General features: G+C 40.0%; 1 protein-coding gene across 1 annotated transcript in view; it reads left to right on the top strand.

Moving 5' to 3' along the window:
* The window catches only part of IMPG1 (interphotoreceptor matrix proteoglycan 1), a 155,345-nt gene that overhangs the window by 101,586 nt on the left and 29,543 nt on the right, over positions 1 to 24,216 (top strand). Inside the window, 4 exon segments of the mRNA XM_019967056.2 lie at positions 18,809 to 19,127; positions 19,129 to 19,157; positions 19,160 to 19,350; positions 22,339 to 22,558. Coding sequence (XP_019822615.2) covers positions 18,809 to 19,127; positions 19,129 to 19,157; positions 19,160 to 19,350; positions 22,339 to 22,558 — 759 coding nt within the window.

Raw genomic sequence — 24,216 nt, 5'->3', positions numbered from 1 at the left:
CTTTTCTAACAGTGCAGGGGCCGTCTCTGAGGATCTAATTGTGCAGTTCAGTTCCTTTGCAGAAGAGCCTAGATATAGATACAGTTCTGAAAATTTGCCAAGATTTTAATATTCACTCAGGACATAGAGTCTTTCAGCCTGTGGTCATGGTCTCCAAATACCTCAGTTGAATTTCATTCCAACTGCCTTTGACAAACAGTAAAGAATAATTCTCTAAAGGGGTAAAATCATGACTCTCATTCAAATATAAAATGAACACACGTCAAAGATTTTATCCAACTCATTAGTTAACAATGGGACAGATAAGATGTTACAACTGGTTCAGATGAGAATTCAAAGACAGGCAAAATGTAAGTCAGGGATTGACAATAGCCCAGTGGGCCAAACCTAGCCCACCAAGGGTTTCCAAACAGCCTGCATTAAGTATGGCTTTTACATCTCTAAATGGCTGAAAAAAAAAATCAAAAGAATATTTTGTGACATGTGAAAAGAACATGAAATTCAATTTCAACCCCCCATAAATAAGTTTTACTGGAACACAGCCAAGCCCCTTGGTCTACTGACTGTTTTAGAGCTACAGTAGCATAGCTGGGTGGTTGTAAAAGAGAACAGATGAGCCATACAACCTAAAACATTTATTATTGGGCCCTTCTCAGGAAAAGTTTGCCAACCCCTGATATAAGCAATTAGGGATGCTGACATGAATTTGCAAATTAATGCAAAACTGGGTCAAAAATCTACCCGGCAGTAAAATGTAATGCTTGAAATCATTTCTTCCAGAGGAGGGAAATCAATGACCTCCCCATCAGACAAACTTCACTTGCATCTCTATGGACTAGAATTATTGCATTACCTTTAGTTTCTCATAGCTCATGGAGTTGTGAAATAGCCCGAAGACAATGAAAACCACAGAACTCTCTAGAATTAGAAAACCTCTCAAAATCTGCTCACTGATGCTCAGAATTCCTTTGAAAAGACACCCAGTAATCTTTTACATCCATATCACAATCTTTCATAATTTTTCCTGACAAAAAACTAAACTGCATTCACTTTTTTAAAAATTGTATTGGAGTATAGTTGATTAACAATGTTGTGGTTGTTTCATGTGTAGAGCAAAGTGAATTTGTTACATATATTCATATATCCACTCTTTTTACAATTCTTTTCCCATTTAGGCCATTACAGAGTGTTGAATGGAGTTTGCTGTGCTATATAGTAGCTGTCTATTTTATATATGTGTATGTTAATCCTAATTTCCCAATTTATGCCTTCCCCAGCCCTTACCCCTGATAACCATAAGTTTGCTTTCTACATCTGGAACTCTGTTTCTATCTGTGGATAAGTTCTTTTGCATCACTCTTTTAGATTCTACATATAAGCAGTATCATATAATTTATGTCTTTCTCTGTCTCACTGACGTCACCTGGTATGACAATTGCTAGGTTGATCCACATTGCTGCAGATGGCATTTGTTGTTCTTGTTCAGTCACTCAGTCATGTCCAACTTTTTGCAACCCCGTGTACTGAAGCATGCCAGGCTTCCCTGTCCTTCACCATCTCTTAGAGCTTGCTCAAACTCATGTCCACTGAGTCGGTGATCCATCCAACCATTTCATCCTCTGTTATCCCCTTTTCCTCCCATCTTCCTTCAATCTTTCCCAGCATCAGAGTCTTTTCGAATGAGTCAGCTCTTCACATCAGGTGGCCAAAGGATCAGAGCTTCAGCTTCAGCATCAGTCCTTCCAATGAATATTCAGGAAATAGCATTACTTTGTTTTATCCACTGAGTAATATTGCATCATACATATATACCACATCTTCTTTATCCATTCCTCTATTGATGGATATTTAGGTTGCTTCCACATCTTGGCTATTGTAAATAGCACTGCAATGAAGACTGGAGTACATGCATCCTGATTAACCATGTTTTTTATATGCCTAGGAGTGGGAGGGCTGGATCATATGGAAGTTCTATGTTTAGTTCTTCAAGGAGCTTCCATACTGTTCTCCATAGTGGCTGCATCAATTTACATTCCCACCAACAGTGTAGGAAGGCTCCCTTTTCTCTACATCCTCTTCAGCATTTATTGCTTGTAGATTTTTTGATGATGGCTATTCTGACCAGCGTGAGGTGATAACTCATTGTAGTTTTGATTTACATTTCTCTAGTAATTAGTGGTGAGCATTTTCTTATGTGCTTTTTCTAGGCATCAGAAACATACTTTAAACAGAACTTCTTGTATTTCAGATGTGCTTAGGACATCGCCAGACTCTGTTTTAGAACCCATATTCTCAGCCTGCTCTAGGAGCTGGGTACGTACCAGTGACTGACCACCACTAACTGACCCCTGAATGTCAGCTTCTCATTCACAGGCCAAGCATGAGTCTTTATTTGGCTTGTGCCTTGTCCCTGGGCAAGGAGCTCCTTTAAACAAAGGCCCAGGTTCTACCCTGAGAGAGCATGTGTTCCTAGCACACACATTCCCAAACCAGTGTTGTTGTTCAGTCACCAAGTCGTGTCTGACTCTTTGCAACCCCAGGAACTGCAACATGCCAGGCTTCCCTGTCCCTCAACATCTCCCAGAATTTAGCCAGGTTCATGTCCATTGAATCAGTGATGCCACCCAACCGTTATATCCATTGTCACCCTCTTCTCCTTCTACCTTCAGTCTTTCCCAGCATTAGGGTCTTTTCCAAAGAGTCAGCTGTTGACATCAGGTGGCCAAAGCATTGGAGCTTCAGCTTCAGCACCAATCCTTCCAAAGTGTATTCAAGGTTGATTTCCTTTAAGACCAACTGGTTTATAGACATTCTCCATTTTAGATCTGATTCCCCTGTGATTTTACAGCTTCGTACTTCCCCTAAAGAAGAGGCAGCATCCTTCTAAAATTCTTATCTAGACTGCATTTCTTCCATGTACTGGTAGAAAAACAAGTCTGCATAAAAATCAGTTTCCTCTGATATCCTCTGATCATCCCTTAAAATACATGTTTGACTTTTCAATCAATGTTGAATACTTACTGCAATTAACAAAATTCTCATTAAATACACCTTCAGTGTTTTCATGACATTCTTATGGAAAACTCTGTGAGGTAAACAGTCTTCTTCCAAACCTGCACTAAAATGTTTGCATTATTCTTAAAAAATGACTCGCTTTGATCTTAGTAGTTCACAATGAAAATTGCTTAAGGCTGTTCTCTGAAGAGACTCTCTCCTAAAGCCAGACATGTGTCTCCAGGGTGCACTAGTTTGGTTTCTATAAATGATCACAGTTTGTGGTTCAAAGAATTGCACTTGCTAAGTTTTGCTTTCTTGTGTTTGGCTTTGTTTCTCACCACACCCCTAAAGCCAGCAGGGCAGGTCGTATCAGCCTCCTTTCACAAACACAGACACACCAGGCAGTGAGAGTCAGGCCTCCCTTTATGTCTTCCAAAGCACCCCGAGTGAACCCTTTGGTGGCACTTGGCACATGTCTGATTGTACAGTTACTGCCTGAAGATGGAAAGTTCCCTGGAAACAAGGGCTAGGCCTGCCATTTTCATCACTCTAGTGTCAGCAGTGCAGTGAGGAGTGTTCTGGAGTGCGGCTGTGTGCATTTAAACTCCAGTTAACCACTAACTGACTCATTTGAAAAGACCCTGATGGTGGGAAAGATTGAAGTCAGGAGGAGAAGGGGACGGCAGAGGATGAGATGGTTGGATGGCATCACTGACTCAATGGACATGAGTGTGGGTGAACTCCAGGAGTTGGCAATGGACAGGGAAGCCTGGAGTGCTGCAGTCCATGGGGTCACAAAGAGGCGGACACAGTGAACAACTGAACTGAACTAACCACTAGCAACCTTGGGTAAGTTCTTTAACCGATCTCTGTGCCTCAGTTTTCCATCTGTGAAATGGCCATAACAGTGCTTATTTCATTAGTAATGTAGAATACTTACAATTGTGCCTAGAGGGAGAAATGGACTGGGAATTGGGGGTTAGTAGATGAAACTCCAGTACTTTGGCCACCTCATGCGAAGAGTTGACTCATTAGAAAAGACTCTGATGCTGGGAGGGATTGGGGGCAGGAGGAGAAGGGGATGACAGAGGATGAGATGGCTGGATGGCATCACTGACTCGATGGACGTGAATTTGAATGAACTCTGGGAGTTGGTGATGGACAGGGAGGCCTGGCATGCTGCAATTCATGGGGTCACAAAGAGTCGGACACGACTGAGCGACTGAACTGAACTGAACTGAGATGTAAACATTATATATAGAATGGATAAACAACAAGGTCCTACTCTATAGCACAGGGAATTATATTCAGGATCCTGAGATAAGCCACACTGAAAAGGAATATAAAAATAATGTGTGTGTGTGTGTATATATATATATATATACACACACACACATAAAACTGAGTTATTTTGCTGTACAGCAGAAATTAGCACAACATTGTATAGCAACTATACTTCAATGGAAAAAATGAGTTTAAAACTGTAAAAAATAAAAGATCTGTGTCTGGTACATACCATGTAACCAAAAATTAAGAGCATGTCTGGCCACAACTCAGTATGCAATAAATATTTATTAAACAAATGATTGATTGGAATAAAAGCAGAATTGAATCAAATATTCAAATATTCCATCTCCAGATATTCATATATATGAGGGGGAAAAACTATAAATTTCTAAGCATATACCTTGACTCCTGTTAGGTTGTTGTTATTATTGTTTTGTTGTTGTGTCCAACTCTTTATGACCCTATGGACTGTAGTCCACCAGGCTCCTCTGCCCATGGGATTTCCCAATCAAGAATACTAGAGTGGGTTGCCATTTCCTCTACAGGAGATCTTCCCGACCCAAGAATCGAACCTACATGTCCTGCATTAGCAGGCAGATTCTTTTCCACTAAGCTACCAGGGAAGCCCCATGTTAATGTAAAACTTTATTAAAACCTTCCATTACTCATTACTCTCATATATAAAATAAACAAGTCAAAGATTTTGTATGTTACAAATTAACTATTAATAATGAGGCAACAACTAAGATGAGCAGTTTGAAGGAGAATTCAAACAACGCACAATCAGCAATTTAAAAATGAGGAAATATATTTACAAGTTTATGCAAAATTGGTCAACATCCACATAGAAACAGTCAATTATATTCCCCCTGACAAAAACCCTTTGTCTTTCATGAACAAGAGTAATTTGCATTACTCTAGGTATCAGTTCAGTTCAATTCAGTTCAGTCACTCAGTCGTGTCCGACTCTTTGCGACCCCATGAATCACAGCACACCAGGCCTCCCTGTCCATCACCAACTCCTGGAGTTCACCCAAACTCACCTGCATCAAGTCGGTGATGCCATCCAGCCATCTCATCCTCTGTCATCCCCTTCTCTTCCTGCCCCTAATCCCTCCCAGCATCAGGGTCTTTTCCAATGAGTCAACTCTTCACATGAGGTGGCCAAAGTATTGGAGTTACAGCCTCAGCATCAGTCCTTCCAATGAACACCCAGGACTGGTCTCCTTCAGAATGGACTGGTTGGATCTCCTTGCAGTCCAAGGGACTCTCAAGAGTCTTCTCCAACACCACAGTTCAAAAGCATCAATTCTTTAGCACTCAGCTTTCTTCACAGTCCAACTCTCACATCCATACATGACCACTGGAAAAACCATAGCCTTGACTAGATGGACCTTTGTTGGCAAAGTAATGTCTCTGCTTTTTAATATGCTATCTAGGTTGGTCATAACTTTCCTTCCAAGGAGTAAGTGTCTTTTAATTTCATGGCTGCAATCACCATCTGCAGTGATCTAGGTATACTACAACTAAAAGATTGCATAAATAATAAATGGCATGGACTCCTATAGATCAGAAAACCCAGAAAGTTCTCTAGATAAGACACTAAAGTCCTTCACACTTTTTCCTGACACTTTTTAAATATAATTTGCAAAATACATTTTGCAAAATTTAACTTAACCTGAGGTTGTGCAAATTCAACTAATACGTATAGGGAACTTTATGAAGCGTTAGCCACCAATTCAGAAAACCATGTACTACTCTTACCATAGTGGTGATCACTGTGTTTGTGTCCAATACAACATCTGAATCTGCCACTATAGCTGTAGAATTTATAGTGATGTTTAGGAAAACGATAACTCTCAGATGCTCAGTCATGTCCAACTCTTTGCGACCCCATGAACAGTAGCCTACCAGGCTCCTCTGTCCATGGAATTCTCCAGGCAAGAATACTGGAGTGGGTTGCCATTGCCTTCTGCAGGGGAATCTTCCTGACCCAGGGATCAAACCCAGGTTTCCTGCATTACAGACAGATTCTTCACTGTCTGAGCCACCAGGGAAGATCCTGGTGATTATAGATGTTTATAGAAGTGATGTTTATAGATGTTTACATGTAAGTACATACTGAATCTGACTAGTTTATTATGTCTTGTGGTGCTGTAATGCCTTTTGAATTACATATTATACTATTGTAAATTATTTTTTATCTTTTATATTGCATTTTTAACTTTTCATTTTATATTGGAGTATAGTTGATTAACAATGTTGTACTATTTTCAGGTGTACAGCAAAGTGATTCAGTTAAACACATGTATCTGTTCTTTTATAAATTGTTTCCTATTTAGATAGTTCCATAATATTAAGCAGAGTTCCCTGTGCTATACAGTAGGTCCTTTTTGGTTATCTGTTTTAAATATATCAATGTGTACATGTCCATCCCAAACTCCCTGACTATCCCCCCGCCTCCTTGTTCATATTACAGTTTCAACCATGCATTGATTTTTTTGAAAGTGTGTGTGTGCTCGATTATATTCTTGATGAAGCTCATTTCAGGATCATGTGGTGAGCATTACAAAATATTTTCAGGAAAAGGGGTACTGAATTGGTTGGCTTGGGGGCACCTGGCATGGAGGTTGTCTGTGGTAACCTAGATTAGGTAAATTAGGTCAGAGCAGCAACACTGAGGATAGAAACCACATTCCTGAACACACAAGATATGTCTGTCTATTTGTCCTTCCTTGTGCTCAGTCCTCCCCTTCTTCCCACCATAAACACAAACACACACCATGTTCTAAAAGCTTCCTGTAAACAGGTTGTCGTCTAATGTCTCCATTGCAGGTTAGAATATTGATCAAGCCTTTCAGCATATATTACGTAGATTATGACATATTTCTGTAAAAGAAGATGACACACATACATACATATGTATACATATTGTATACATATGTATGTATGTATACATATTGTATACATATGTATGTATGTGTGTCATCTTCTTTTACAGAAATATGTCATATATAATGACATATTACTCAGCCATAAAAATGAATGAAATAATGCCATTTGTAGAAATGTGGATGGACCTAGAGATTGTCATACTAAGTGAAGTAAGTCAGGCAGAGAAGACAAATACCATATGATGTCACTTATATATGATATCTTAAAAAATAATTCACATGAATGTATTTATAAAACAGAAATAGGTCCAAAGAAATAGAAAACAAATATATGGTTACCAAAGGAGAAGGCAGGGGGAGGGATAAGTTAGCAGTTTGGGATTAAGATACACACACTATTATATATAAAACATACCAACAAGGACCTACTGTATAGCAGAGGGAACTCTATTCAATATTTTATAATAACCTATAAGAAAAAAGAGTCTGAAAAGAATATATATATAAGAATTTACATGTTTATGTGTGTGTGTGTGTGTGTGCTTAGTCGCTCAATTGTGTCCAACTCTTTGTGACCACATGGACTGTAGCCCACCAGGCTCCTCTGTCCATGGGATTCTCCAGGCAAGAATACTGGAGTGGGTTGCCACGCCCTCCTCCAGGGGATTTTTCCAACACAGGAGAGGAACCCAGATCTCCCACATTGCAGGCAGATTCTTTACCATCTGAGCCACCAGGGAAGCCCATATATATATTATATATATATATATATATAACTGGATTATTTGCTCTACATCTGAAAAATTAACACAGCATTGTAAATCAACCATACTTCAATTAAAAATTAAAGTTTTTTTTTTTAATTTTCATAAAAAAAAAAGAAAGGGAATATCTTAAACCAAAGCCAGATCCTTTGTGGTATTGTAAAAGCTAGCATAAGAGACTGAGAGACATAAATTCCTACAATGCCAGGTCCTTAAGGGGTTCTGTGTGGATTGTTGCTGCAATAAAAAATGATTGTACAATCTGGTGGCCGAAAGCAACAATGAGCATTTATTGTCACTCCCAGTTTCTGTAGGTTCAAAATCTATGTAATAATTTAGCGGAGTGGTTCAGGCTCAGAGCTGCTCACGAGGTTGCAGCCAAGATGTCAGCTGAGGCGATAATCTTAAGGCTTGACTGATGGGGCTAAAGGATCTGCTGCCAAGATGGCATACTCAGAACCTTGCAAATTGCCCACAAGAAGGTCTCAGTTGTTCCTCATTCAAGCCTCTCCACATGGCCACTTGAGTGTTCTCACAACATGACAACTGATTTCCCTCAAAGCAATTCATCCAAGAGAGCAGGGTGGAAAAAGTCATACCTTTTGTGACCTAACCTCAGGGTCTTGCATCATCATTTCCATAGCATTCAATGGAAGTCAGCCCTCTGCTGTGTGAAGGGGGAATCTATAGGGATCCTAATAACAGGAGGTAGTTTCATCAGTAACCCCATGAGAGGCTACCATATCAGGTAATGTGCTGTGGGCTTTCCACAGTCCCAAATGCACATTTTATGTAATTGTAATCTTTACTATTCCCTCAGGCACATGTGAAATTATTAGTAGAGAGAAAATATATTGATTAGTTCACTTTGCAAGTCAAAGCTGGAAAAACACCTTTTCAATAATCTTGGGATAAATGATTCAGAAGCCATTCAGAACCAAACTATGACCATGTTATTAAAACTAATAAATATTAGTTTCCTCCCATTTCATCCTCAATCACTACCACAATACTGTCACAATTACTTCATTTAGCCCAAAATATTCACTTCTTCGGTGAAATTTTATTGTCATCAACAAACCAAGGATTGTTGTCCTTTTTATCCAAGTCATACTCATAATTTCTTCCTAAAGGGCTGATTCTAAGCTTCTAAATTGAAAGCTATTAGAAATTATGCTACAAGGAAGAGAGGAAGTAGTCAGGTGTGACTCAGAGCTCTGTACTATTTATATTATATGAGGCAGGGTTTAGGTGTAATAAGATATCATAGATTAGGCATTTTTGTTTAATGAGGGAAAACTATAACAAACTAAACTTGAAAAAACTGTGCCTTGCTTGATTTGTTAAAATACACTGACAGCCATAGTTCATTCTGATGATGACCTCTGGTCAGAGGACCTTCATCTTCATAGCCTTGAATCACTTCTCTTAATTACTCATTTTAATCACTTAAGACATAATTAGATATTTCAAAGACATCAAGTAGTGAGTGCAAAGTGTTAAATCCTGTGGAAATGTATAAAATGCCTTAAAGTAAATGAAGTTTATTTTTAATATTCCAGTACCTAGAACATAACAGGTGTCAAATAAATATTAGTTTTCTTCCATTTCATCTTCAGTCCTGTCTCTCAATATTCTTTTTTTTTTTTATTTTATTGAAGTATAGTTAATTTACAATGTAGGGTTAATTTCTGCTGTGCAGCAAAGTGATTCAGTTATATATACATATATAATGTGTATATATATTCTTTTTATATTATTTTCCATTATGGTTTATTAAAGATATTGAATATAATTCTCTGTGCTTAGGACCTTATTGTTTATCCTTTCTATATATAATAATTTGCATCTGCTAACCCCAAACCCCCAATCTATCCCTCCCTCTGCCTCTCAAGAGTTTAAGACTAGATTCTGAGGCCATAACCCCGTAGAAACATCTAACTAAAATAGTAATAAGGCACAATGAGGTCCTCCAAGGTGTAGGAATTAAATTGCTTAACAATTTCGGTTTTAATTGAAGTGTTAGTTTAATGTTAACAGTAATGAAGATTTGGTAGTAAAATATTTTTACTTCTGTGGTGACTCTCTGCATAAGATTTTTACATAATAAGTAGGCACATGTGAAATTTACATTTACCTCAGTTAACCAAGGAGCTATATTTTTTATCTGGTTTATAAAATCTAAAATAACATCTATAGGAAACACTTTTAAAACTGTATATTTCTGTAAATGTTTATTTATGTAATGTGTATTTATATATTTCACAGTGCACAAAAAGATAATATTGGAGATTTCAGTGACCTCAAGTTTCACCAAGAAAAAAATTACATATATTTATGTTAAGAGACTAAATAATAGACTTATAAAAATATTTTTAAATGATACATGCTCATTATTTAAAGTGTTAGAGAATGAAGAAAATTACCAAAAAGAGAAAATAAAATAATATTAAAACTGTGCTGCTCACAAATATTTAAATGCTAAATCTGTCTTTCCAGCTATCTCTCAATACATTTTAAAAGGTGGGCTAGATGAAGTGCTTTTACAAATATGAAATGTTTCTGGAATGCTATTCAAATAAAATGGACTGCATTTTATTTTACTTGACTTTAACATAAGAAAGTGAAACTGAGATAAAACCTAAGAAATTGCTGAATTTCAGATAAATATTTCCTTACTTTATGAGATACTCATTATTAAAAGATCCCTAAAGGCTAAAAAAGATTACCTAAAATATTAATTTGAGACATTATCACATTTACTGTCTATGTACCAACATTAAGCAGCATTTTGATGTATTGTTATAAAAGGCAGGATTATCAGAACACTCACAGTCCAGCCGTCTTCACTCCCTGTATCCCAAGTATTGATAATTAGGTGAGTTATTATACTTTGTCAAGGTTTATAAATTTAAAACTGATTCTGCTGCTACAACTCCTATGGCTTCTTGGACAAATTTCCACATTTAAATGAATTTAAGGCTCAATCTCAAACCTTCTATCACAGCTTCTCCATTCCTGAGTTCTCTGTTTTGATTTATCTTTCAGTTGGCTGGAATGCATCATCAAGTAACTGCTTCGAGGAGGGCTCTGGGTATCAAAGTTCCTGAGGGTTTGGCTACTAAACGAACTAGTTTTCTATTCACAGCACTTCTAAAATCAAATGTGTAGGGGATTTTCCTACATCAACCAATGCTTAGCTTTCCAGACATCAACTGGGTGTCCTCCAACTCATTTACAACACTAAACACCTGCAGTTGGTACAGAGCCCCCAGATAAAGAGCTCAGATCCTCAAGACTGCCCCCTACCATAGATACCAAAGTGCCAAGTTGTCACTTGTACTTCTGATCAACAAGTTATAAAACTGAGCTTTCCCAATTTTTATGGCTGCCATAGGAGGAACTGGCTCCCAAGTCACCCAGCTCTGGCAGCCAATGGCATTCATCATTCACAAGTCCCCCAGAGCCACAGAAAAGGAAAGAAGCAGTTTTAAACGAACACCAAGCCCTTCCTGTGATCATCACCCTGGATTTAGCACAGGGGAAGCAAGCAAACATGCACGGCTCCCATTTCCTCCCTGAAACAGATTTGACTACAGACTTTTCCAGCTGCTGCTGCCCAAGGTTCAGAAATTTAGGAGCTCTGTGTCAGGAACTGGAGGCTGAGATAAATATGTGTTTCTTATTGTATCACAGTTACTTGCTACCTGTAACTTTCAAACGTGAAGGACAACTTCACTTTTGGAGTTTCTTCCTCTGCCATTTTCACTGATGGCCCTCTCTACTATTCTTAGAACTGCTTTTGAATATTCAGTCGCCTCCAAATAAAAAGTGTAATTTTTTCTAAAGCCAAATCGTATTAAAGTATTCTGACAAATATGGCATTTTGCTACCTCACACTTCCCTTCTGTGCAGGCCCACTTACCAAAAGTACTCCCTTTTAACTCTGCTCTTTCTTCTGGTATTTATTCTTGCCTTATTTCTAAATGATATATATCCTTTGAGCCCTCTGTTTCATATATTATTTACTGACTTCCTATTACTGCAATTAGAAATTTGAGGTTCTACAACACCCTTCCCTCTCAGTATGGTAACAACTATTACTGAATCAATATTCAGTGTTTACATTATGTATTCACAGCAGACCTATCTGCCCTAAATATGTTTACTTTCTGTTTTCCTGGAATTTAACGTCTTCTTTGTTTTTGTTTTTCTTTTTTTTAACTAGCATAATGTTCTTTGACATGATACCTAAAAAGTCAAGTTGTTTTAGATCTGTTTTGCATCCCTCATGATGAAATAAATGGCCTTGGCTCTTTGTGCTTGCCATCTCCAATGCAGAGTAAAAACTTCAAGATCAGAATGGCTTTTACTGTTGCCATGTGTTTTACATAAGAATCTGATGAAAACATAATTATTTAAAATACATTTATAAGTGGTGGTAAGGTTTCTAAGAAAGTTTTATTTTGAAAGAATTGACTATAGCCTTCAGTCAGTCAGTTCAATCACTCAGTCGTGTCCGACTCTTTGCGACCCCATGGAGTGCAGCATGCCAGGCCTCCCTGTCCATCACCAACTCCTGGAGCTTACTCAAACTCATGTCCATTGAGTCGATGATGCCATCCAACCATCTCATCCTCTGTCGTCCCCTTCTCCTGCCTTCAATCTCTCCCAGCATCGGGGTCTTTTCAATTGAGTCAGTTCTTCACATCAGGTGGAGATTGGATGGATTGGAGTTTCAGCTTCAACTTCCAATGAATATTCAGGACTGATTTCCTTTAGGATGGACTGGTTGGATCTCCTTGCAGTCCAAGGGACTCTCAAGAGTCTTCTCCAACACCAAACTTCAAAAGCATCAATTCTTCGGTGCTCAGCTTTCTTTACAGTCCAACTCTCACATCCATACATGACTACTGGAAAAACCATAGCTTTGAGTAGATGGACCTTTGTTGGCAAAGTAATGTCTCTGCTTTTGAATATGCTGTTTAAGTTGGTCATAGCTTTTCTTCCAAGGAGTAAGTGTCTTTTAATTTCATGGCTGCAATCACCATCTGCAGTGATTTTGGAGCCCATTATTTCCATTGTTTCCCCATCTATTTGCCATGAAGTGATGGAACCAGATGCCATGATCTTCGTTTTCTGAATGTTGAGCTTTAAGCCAACTTTTTCACTCTCCTCTTACACTTTCTTCAAGAGGCTCTTTAGTTCCTCTTCACTTTCTGCCATAAGGATGGTGTCATCTGCATATCTGAGGTTATTGATATTTCTCCCGGCAATCTTGATTCCAGCTTGTGCTTCACCCAGTCCAGCGTTTCTCATGATGTACTATGCATATAAGTTAACTAAGCAGGGTGACAATATACAGCCTTGACGTACTCCTTTTCCTATTTGGAACCAGTCTGTCGTTCCATGTCCAGTTCTAACTGTTGCTTCCTGACATGCATACAGATTTCTCAGGAGGCAAGTCAGGTGGCCTGGTGTTCCCATCTCTTTCAGAATTTTCCACAGTTTGTGGTGATAGTTTGGCATAGTCAATAAAGCAGAAGTAGATGTTTTTCTGGGACTGTCTTGTTTTTTCAATAACCCAATGGATGTTGGCAATTTGATCTCTGATTCCTCTGCCTCTTCTAGAACCAATTTGAACATCTGGAAGTTCATGGTTCACATACTGCTGAAGCCTGGCTTGGAGAATTTTGAGCATTACTGTACTAGCGTGTCAGTGCAATTATGTAGTAGTTTGAACATTCTTTGTCATTGCCTTTCTTTGGGATTGGAATGAAAATTGACCTTTTCCAGTCCTGTGGCCACTGCTGAGTTTTCCAAATTTGCTGGCATATTGAGTGCAGCACTTTCACAGCATCATCTTTTAGGATTTGAAATAGCTCAACTGGAATTCCATCACCTCCACTAGCTTTGTTCATAGTAATGCTTCCCAAGGACCCCTTGGCTTCACGCTCTAGGATGTCTAGCTCTAGGTGAGTGATCACACCATTGTGATTATCTGGGTGGTGAAGATCTTTTTTGTACAGTTCTTCTGTATATTCTTGCCACCTCTTCTTCATATCTTCTGCTTCTGTTAGGTCCATACCATTTCTGTCCTTTATTGTGCTCATCTTTGCATGAAATGTTCCCTTGGTATCTCTAATTTTCTTGAAGAGATCTCTAGTCTTTCCCATTCTATTGTTTTCCTCTATTTCTTTGCAATGATCACTGAGGAAGGCTTTCTTATCTCTCCTTGCTATTCCTTGGAACTCTGCATTCAAATGAGTATATCTTTCCTTTTCTCCTTTGCTTTTCGCTTCGCTTCTTTTCACAGCTTTTTGTGAGGCCTCCTCAGACAGCCATTTTGCTTTTTTGCATTTCTTTTTCTTGGGGATGGTCTTGATCCCTGTCTCCTGTACAATGTCACAAACCTCCATCCATGGTTCATCAGGCACTCTGTCTATCAGATCTAATCTCTCAAATCTCTTTGTCACTTCCACTGTATAATCATAAGGGATTTCATTTAGGTCATACCTGAATGATCTAGTGGTTTTCCCACTTTCTTAAGTCTGAATTTGGCAATAAGGAGTTCATGATACAAGTCAGCTCCTGGTCTTGTTTTTGCTGACTGTATAGAACTTCTCCATCTTTGGCTGCAAAGAATATAATCAATCTGATTTCGGTGTTGACCATCCAGTGATGTCCCTGTGTAGAGTCTTCTCTTGTGTTGCTGGAAAAGGGTGTTTGCTATGACCAGTGAGTTCTCTTGGCAAAACTCTATTAGCCTTTGCCCTGCTTCATTCTGTACTCCAAGGCCAAATATGCCTGTTAGTCCAGGTGTTTCTGAACTTCCTACTTTTGCATTCCAGTCCCCTATAATGAAAAGGACATCTTTTTTGGGTGTTAGTTCTAGCAGGTCTTGTAGGTCTTCATAGAACCGTTCAACTTCAGCTTCTTCAGCATTACTGGTCAGAGCATAGACTTAGATTACCATGATATTGATTGGTTTGCCTTGGAAATGAACAGAGATCATTCTGTCATTTTTGAGATTGTATCCAAGTACTGCGTTTCAGACACTTTCATTGACTATGATGGCTACTCCATTTCTTCTAAGGGATTCCTGCCCACAGTAGTAGATATCATGGTCATCTGAGTTAAATTCTCCCATTCCAGTCCATTTGAGTTCGCTGATTCCTAAAATGTCAGTGTTCACTCTTGCCATCTCCTGTTTGACCACTTCCAATTTGCCTTGATTCATGGATCTAATGTTCCAGGTTCCTATGCAATATTGCTCTTAATAGCATCAGACTTTGATTCTATCACCAGTTACATCCACAACTGGGTGTTGTTTTTGCTTTGGCTCTCTCTCTTCATTCTTTCTGGAGTTACCTCTCCACTGATCTCCAGAAGCATACTGGGCACCTACCAACCTGGGGAATTCATCTTTCAGTGTCCTATCTTTTTGCCTTTTCATACTGTTCATGGGGTTCTCAAGGCAAGAATACTGAAATGGTTTACCATTCCCTTCTCCAGTGGACCACATTCTGTCAGACCTCTCCACCATGACCCATCCATCTTGGGTGGCCCTACACAGCATGGCTCATAGTTTCATTGAGTTAGACAAGGCTGTGGTCCATGTGCTCAGATTGGCTAGTTTTCTGTGATTGTGGTTTTCAGTCTGTTTGCCCTCTGATGGAGAAGGATAAGAGGCTTATAGAGCTTCCTGATGGGAGAGACTGACTGAGGGGAAAACTGGGTCTTGTTATGATGGGTGGGGCCAGGGTCAGTAAATCTTTAATCCAATTTTCTGTTGATGAGTGGAGCTGTGTTCCCTCCCTGCTATTTATGTGGTGCCAGACTATGGTGGAGGTAATGAAGATAATGGGGATCCCTTTCAAAAGATCCCATGCATGTACTGCTACACTCACTGCCCCGAACCCTGCAGCTGGCCACCACCGACCCATGCCTCTGCTGGAGACTCCTGGACACTCACGGGCAAGTCTGGGGCAGTCTCTTGTGGGGTCACTGCTCCTTTCTCCTGGACTTTGTGTCCTGGTGCACACAAAGTTCTGTTTGTGTCCTCCAAGAGTCTATTTCCCAGTCCTGTGTAAGTGCTGGCAGCTCTATGGTGGGGTTATTGGAGACCTCCTCCAAAAGGGCTTATGCCATACCCGAGTCTGCTGCACCCAGAGCCCCTGCCCCTGTGGCAGTCCACTGCTGACCTGCACCTCCACAGGAGATGCTCAGACACAGTTCCGTCTCAGTCTCTGTCGGTCTCTGACTATAGCCTTACTGGTTTCCATATCAAGCTGAGAGAATATAAGGAGTCTTTTAAAATCACACTTAGATAGGGATCCTAAATTCAGCAAAGAGAAATACAACCAACTTAGTTTAAATTTCAGATAAAGAAATGATGATTTAGTGTAAGTATATTCCAGTGGGGACCCTGTCTTTCACCTACCAATGTACATTTAAATAGCCAACTGTTCTATCAGTGAAACCAACTTGGTTGGGTTTATTGTGAATGTGAATGATTAATGTTAAGAGGCTACAAAGGGGAAAAGAAAGTCATTTTTGTTGGCTGATAACATAATGCTGTAGGGCTTCCCTGGTGGCTCAGAGGATAAAGAGTCTGCCTGCAATGCAGGAGACCCGGGTTCGATCCTTGGGTTGGGAAGATCCCCTGGAGAAGGAAATGGCAATCCACTCCAGTATTCTGGCCTGGAGAATCCCATAGACAGAGGAGCCTGGCGGGCTACAGTCCATGGGGTCGCAAAGAGTCTGACACGACTGAGTGACTTCACTCACTCACTCAACGTAATGCTGCAGACTGTTTTAATCTGACTCAGGTCTGTATAGTAGAAAAGGTGTGAGTGAGTAGTGCAATGCTGACCCAGAGAAGAATGAAGACATATATCATTGGTCTTCTTCCCTGGCCCTGGTCACCTGGAGGGGTGCTGAGATCGCATCCCAGGAGCATGAATTCAAATGTGTTTCTCCATAACACCAAGAGGCCACTGATAGTACTCAAAGAGTTCAATTCACTCATCCCAGATCCCTCCACAGGTGTTCTAGACAGCTCGGGCTGCTATATAGCAAAACATCATAGACTGGGTAGCTTAAACAACAGAAATTTATTCCTCACAGTTCTGTAGGCTACAATGTCCAAAATCAAATTGTTGACTGATCTAGTTCCTGGTGAGGGTCTTTTTTCCAGTTAACACACAGACGCCTTCTTGCTGTATCTGCACATGGCAGAGAGAGATCATCTCTCATGTCTCTTCTTATTTATAAGGGCACTGATTCCATTCATGAGGGCTCCATCCTCATGACTTAATTACCTCCCGAAGACTGTTCCTTCAGATACTGTCACACTGGAGATGAGGGCTGTAACACATAAATTTTGGGAGGAGGCAAACATTCTCTCCATAGCAATGGAGATGTGAATAAAACTACAAGTGTATATCCAGAAAGATCTTAGATGTTAGGAAACTTCATTCTGATAGAAGACAAACCTAGGCATCCTCCAAGGGGGAAAGAAAGGGGGAACTTCTTTGAAATCTGCTTACAATTCACCATAGACAGTTTTTATTTTAAGAAACTAATAAAAGTAATATGATTCCACCTTTCCGAGCTGTTTATCACTTGGAATTTCAGTTTGGGTGATTGCACTCTAGTAAATTAGCTGACTGAGAGTCCAAAGATTATATCTGCCTCCAGACAGTCCATTCATCATGCTTAGTGTTTGAATTTGAGCACAGCTTTCCCACATATTTGCCAAAACGCCACCAAAGTAATCACAGAAAGCTCCCCGTTTTGATCTACCTAATGCCTTAAATATTGCCAGTGGCTGTGAAATTTAGGTTTATTGGAATATTTTAATAACCCACCAATCTCTTTATCTGAAAGCTTCATATAACCACTCTCTTAGTTCATAAATACTTATTGATTTTAATTTTGCACCAAAAAGGGAGTGGACTTCAGTAGTTCTATATGTACTTACTCAAGAAAGCAATGCAAAGTCGTAGTATTTTCAAGATATAATCATGTAGGAATGAAAAAACCTTTAAATAGTATCAAATATTTACTTGCATGGCCAACACAAAGTTCAAATTATTTGTGTGTAACCCACACCCTCACACTTTCAATATTATTTGGCAAACAGGCAAAGTGTTCATTTAGATTATCCAATTTTGGAAAAACATGATTTAAATTTTGATTGGTAAAACTACCAAAATGTGATCATTGTGATCCCAAAAAAGCCAATTGCATAAAATTCAGGCTTGCATGATTGGAAAGTGAACAAAATTTCCAGGCCAAAAGTGCCCAACTAATTGGCTGAGAGTTCCAGATGGGTATGTGGGATCCAAGTCTATGCCAAAGCCATCTGTGGTGTGTACCACCTGCTGACCTAGTCATTTTTTTACCACCTGGTCCCTGTGTGTGCTGTGTCTCACTGGGCAGTAATTCCTAAAATTCTAGGCAATTGGTGCTCTTTTAGACGCACGTATCCACAAGTTTTGGACCTGAATAAAATGGTTATAGAGACCTAGCCTCTGTATCCCTAAGTGTGGATATAGGGCTGCCTGCCCTTTCTGTACCAATTTGTTTTTTGAAATATGATGTGAAACATGGTAATTACTTCATTGTATATGTAAGTCAAACCATTATGCTATACATCTTAAATTTATACAGTGAGGTATGTCAATTATATCTCAATAAAACTTGGAAAAAATCTAGAAATTAAAAAATAAGTAAAACCAAATATGATATTAAAATAATTAATTCAAATGCTATCTTTTCCAAGATTAATTTTAACTTTGGATTTTCTCTTTTGCCTTCTATTCTTTGTGGGGATGCTTGGACATAATGAACTGGTCTCAGGAGCTTCACCCACAGATGGTTGGTCTCCACCTGCTATGACCTCTACCTCCCTATCAGAAACTCTACCTTTTTTTACTGCATCAAGCGTCTTTCCTCAGACTGATCAAAGTGCCACAGACATAATGTCCATTGACCAGACAGTACTAATCCCACGGCTTACTGTCCCCACTGATGATTATTCTGCCATCAGCCCATTGGTTCCGGAAATTTCACACTTGCCTACATCTTCAGAAGACTGGTTGAGTACCAGCAGCCAAGATACAATGGAATACTTAGATGGAGTGGATCTCACTAAGACTCCTACCTCCTCTGAGGTCCCAGGATTCAGTGGGTATGTTTCCAGCCTGGATTATTTCCTGGAGAACATCACTCCTGACCCAGGTTTGCGCTACATCACCACCAGCACCATGACTGTCGCTGCCAGGGGCCGAGAGTTGGTGGTGTTCTTCAGTTTGCGTGTGGCCAATGTGCCCTTCTCCACTGACCTGTTTAACAAGAGCTCGCTTGAATATCAAGCTCTGGAGCAGCGATTCACACAACTGGTGAGTGGACACTGCTTACAACTCTGTGTGTCTCCTTTCTTTTTTGTTGTTACTTTATAATGTAATCACTGCTGTCTTGAGCAATGCAATTCGGAAGAGACAAGCTTCTGAGATATCTGTTGCTGATAGCATTCAACTGGAGTGTTGAGATGGATTTGGATCCAACAGGCAAGAATTCTATGGTAGATGCACGAGGCGGCCACTCAGCTATCTGGGAACAAACTTATTTCTAAGACCTTTTCATCATAGTTCCTCTAGATTTCGTTTTCCTGGGAATAATACATAACCACTCAAGAACTGAACTTGGAATTTATAAATAATATGAGCAGACTTTTCCTAAGTTCATTCTGTTTTCCAGCCATCTGACAAAAGGGTTCAAGGCTAGAAAAGTCCAGAAGAGATGAGGTCAAGTGTTCAGGTATAAGAAATCTTTTTTTTTTTTTTTAGTTCCCTTTATGTTCTTGTAAAACAAACCAACAAAAAAATAAAATGACAAAATGGCTCAGCATTCCAACCACTAACAAAGAAAGTGAGATCATCATCAAAAAGCATATAACTCTGATTACAAAACATCCCCCCAAATCACATATTTATTTTGTTTCTTCATGTACTTTTGTAGAAATACATACGATATGAAAACTGCTAACCTATGAACCTCTCACAGTCATGGATAATTAAATTCAAGTACACAATGCCCATCACAAAGATTATAGAATTTCTGAAAATAAGAAAAAAATATTTGTAAGCTCCATGTAAGTTAAATCACTATGCAAATTAAAACCACATTAAAACCAATTCTTCAAGTGAACTTTAAATAAGACTTTGTGCTATACCCACCTCCCCCAAGTGAGGTGAGTTGATGTTGGGACAATCTCAAGGAACAGAGTCCCAGGGTACCAAGTCCAGGTGTATTAACTAGGATACATCTAGGCTGCCATAATGAAGAAATCAAGAATACAGTAACTTAAATAGAATATGAGTTTATTTTCTTTTACTGGGTGGGTGGGACAACTCTGCTCTACAGAGTCATCCACGGACTCACATTCCCTCCATCTTATAACTCTGCCAACCCCAGGGGTGTTTCCTCACTCTCACATCCAAAGCTGGATCACTGGTACATCATTCTATTTATTTATTTATTTTAATTGGAGGACATTTATTTTACAATATTGTGATGGTTTCTCCCATATATCAACATGAATCAGCCATAGGTACACACGTGTCCCCCCGATCCTGAACCCTCCTCCCACACCCCTCCCCATACCACCCCTCCAGGCTTTTCCAGAGCACCAGCTTTGGGTGCCCTGCTTCATGCACTGAACTGGCCCTGGTCATCTATTTTACATATGGCAATGTACATGTTTTGATGCGATTCTCTCAAATCATCCTACATTGTCCTCCCACTGAGTCTGAAAGTCTGTTCTTCATGTTCGTGTCTCCTTTGCTGTGCTGCATGCAGAATCATTGGTAACTGATACATCTCTGTTTCTATTTCCCTTCTCTGTGAGAAGGGGAAAGTGAGGAACCCCATGGCAAGCAATATCCTAAGCAAGTGATGCCAAAGTTGCCCACACCTCTTTCGCTCATATCCAATTGGTGGGAATTGGTCATGTGGCCACACCGTGCTGCAAAGGAGGGTGGGAAATGTGGGCTGTAGCAAGGCAGCCTCTTAGCCATGAAGAAGAGGAGAATGGATTTGGGGAAAGGGAGCAACTAGTTGTCTGCACATGAAGTGAGGACAGGGAATTCCCACTAGAGGGCAAAGCAATGTTAAGACACAAAGAATGAGTCTAGTCAAAGTACATGGGAGAAAATAGGAGAGAGTAATTCCACACTCTGTATACAATTTCATTTTATTTTCATAATAACCTGGAGGGGGCGGTTAACTGGAGGTGGTACCAACATGTGGGTTTGGGTCAGAGTCTGGTGGGGTGGAGATGGGGACAAAGGGAAAGCAGGTCTGGGCCAAGCCTGGGAGATAATAGTTTGTATCTGTGTCCTCTCTGGGTTTGTGGGTGTCAGTTCATGAAGGAGAGGTCCCACTTTCAGAGCCAGGAACAAAGCAGACATCACTGAGTTTCAGACATTCCTGAAAAGTGATCTGCAGGATGGCTGTGGGGAATTCCCTGGCAGTTCAGTGTTTAAGACTCTGTGCTTCCAGGGTTCAGATCCCTAGTCAGCAAACTAAGTTCCCATGTGTCATGGGGCATGCCAAAAAAAAAGGCTGGTTGTGGGTCTCAAGAGGCAGATGTAGGAATGTGAAGCACAACTCCCTGAAGCATCCTTTCAAGATACTTAAATTCTAGCTTGAAAAAGGTCCTTAGGGAGCCATTTTTTTTCTCCCTCACAATTCAAATAAGAGCACTGAGGTACAACTTAGTAGGTTATGTGGATTGATGAAGTCACATGTCCGGTTAGCAGCAATCTGAGGACTGACACCTAGTTTCCTGAGGACCAAGTTCTTCACAGTTTCCACTGCAGGGAATTTGTGTTGACATGAAACCCCCTGAACAGACCAATGAGCCCATGTTTATGCTGTTGTTTATTTCAATAGGTCATTTCAAATTGGTTGCTTCCAAACAGATGTTCCATTTACCAGGCATAGGTCAATCTGCTACTGCTCAGTTTGGAACATGTTTTTATTTACTTGGATTTTTTTTTTTTTTTTTTTAATAACTGAACCTGGCATCCCTGCTTGGCTCACAGTGTTGACCAGGATTTCTTTTTCAATCCTCTGTTCTGGCAATTCATCATGAAGAAAATCACTGCCCATCCATCTCAATACACAGAAAAGTGGAAATATGGGACATAATCACTGCAAACAGATCATTAAGTAGTGGTGTTCTGGTTTCACATTAAGTCCAAACACAAATATAAAAAAGGAACTGAAATTTATGCCTCAGATAATGAAATGTGAGTATAAATGGAATTAGCAGCAGCTGAGCACTTGCAACACCATTAAGAGTAAACCGTCTTTTGTTTTTGCAGCTGGTTCCATATCTGCGATCCAATCTTACGGGTTTTAAGCAACTTGAGATACTTAACTTCAGAAATGGGAGCGTGATTGTGAATAGCAAAGTGAGGTTTGCTAAATCAGTGCCATATAACCTCACCAAGGCTGTGCGAGGTGTCTTGGAGGATTTTCGTTCCACAGCAGCCCAACAACTTGATCTGGAAATAGATAGCTACTCTCTCGACGTTGAACCAGGTAAAAGAATCCAACCCAGAAAATCGTGGGAGTGTTTTTGGTTTTGCTGGTTTGTTTAAGCATGCAGCTCAAGTTTGAGGCAACAAAAATCAACTTATAATGGCATTTAGCAAAACAATTTTTTGGAAGCTATGAATCAATATAGAAGAAAGGTAGGGCCCTAAGACATGCAAGTTAAGGTTTTCCTTCATTAAAAAACCAAAGAGCAAGCATACCTCTTGCTTCACAATCTGGGCACTTTAGTTTCCTCACAGAACAAAACTTTTGCTATGCCTAAGAGATTTTTCTTTTTTTAGTGTAACCCACACCTAAGCTAACTTACATCCTTCCAGAAGTCAAAAGCACTTTATCAGTCAGCAGCAACCACCTAAGAAACCTCCCAGTCCTGGTTAACTATGGCCATCACCTCTTCATAGCATAATTCAGGATGAAACTGAGACAGTGTCCCAGGGAAAGAAAAATAATCATTAGACCAAAACTCCAACTTCGAAAAAACCCACTTCACCATCACCCAATAGGAGAATCATGTCCCTTTCTATATGTATACCCTAGATCAGCTTCTGTGTGTGCTGCTGCTGCTGCTGAGTCGCTTCAGTCGTGTCCGACTCTGTGCGACCCCACAGACAGCAGCCTACCAGGTTTCCCGTCCCTGGGATTCTCCAGGCAAGAACACTGGAGTGGGTTGCCATTTCCTCCTCCAATGCATGAAAGTGAAAAGTGAAAGTGAAGTCGCTCAGTCGTGTCTGACTCTAGCGACCCCATGGACTGCAGCCCACCAGGCTCCTCCAACCATGGGATTTTCCAGGCAAGAGTACTGGAGTGGGGTGCCATTGCCTTCTCCATCTATGTGTGCAGGTTAAAACAAAGTAGAGTTAGATGTGAAAAAAAAAAAATTAAAGATACAGGGGCTTAGCCTGAAGCTACATAATAGAAAGCAAACATTTGTTCTGATAATAAAGCACAGTGTACTGTACCAGTGTAAGAAGCTATGCCCAAATTGGGAACTGTTTCCACCATTAGCTTCAAAATTCTGTTTTCTAACCAACCGAAGGAAATTTTTTAATTCCCCAGACTGCAAGTGGGCAAGGCTCCAAATCCACTGGCAAAGCGACCTTCGAGTCAGGTTCAAAACAAAGCTTCCTAATTGGCCATGAATTAGTGAAGTGGATCTGTAACATCCTCCCTAGATTTTCCCAGACTAACAAAGAAGGCAGAGAGAAAGGCCTTGGGCAAAATGCAAACAAAAAGCCTCTGTTGGGAGACACTTATCTTTGACAGAGCAGAACTTTGAGCAACTTTAGGAAAATTGCCTCCTACCTTAGTAAATAGGATTATTAAAAAGACAGAAAGCCCTGAAGGTGCTGAGCCCTGAAGCACTTACCTTTGAACACAAGCAGCTAAGCAAACCGTCTGGACCCCCTAGGAAATCAAAGACCTCCTAAACACTAGTAAGATACCTCCTCTTCCCCTGAAAACTTCCAGGGGGTCCTTGCCAGTTGAAATCAGGAAGACCAATTTTTTCCAGTCAATTGAAAACAGAAACATATATAGAGAGAACTTGGCATAAGAGAGGCAAGGGCCCAATCCTCTCCCTTCCTTTCTCCCCTGCGGAGCTGACAGACAACAGAGAGACTCATCCAACAGTAGGAGAAGATCAA

This window comes from Bos indicus, chromosome 9 (genome assembly GCF_029378745.1).
Source record: "Bos indicus isolate NIAB-ARS_2022 breed Sahiwal x Tharparkar chromosome 9, NIAB-ARS_B.indTharparkar_mat_pri_1.0, whole genome shotgun sequence".
NCBI lineage: Eukaryota > Metazoa > Chordata > Mammalia > Artiodactyla > Bovidae > Bos > Bos indicus.
This window is presented reverse-complemented; position numbering and strand designations above follow the sequence as displayed.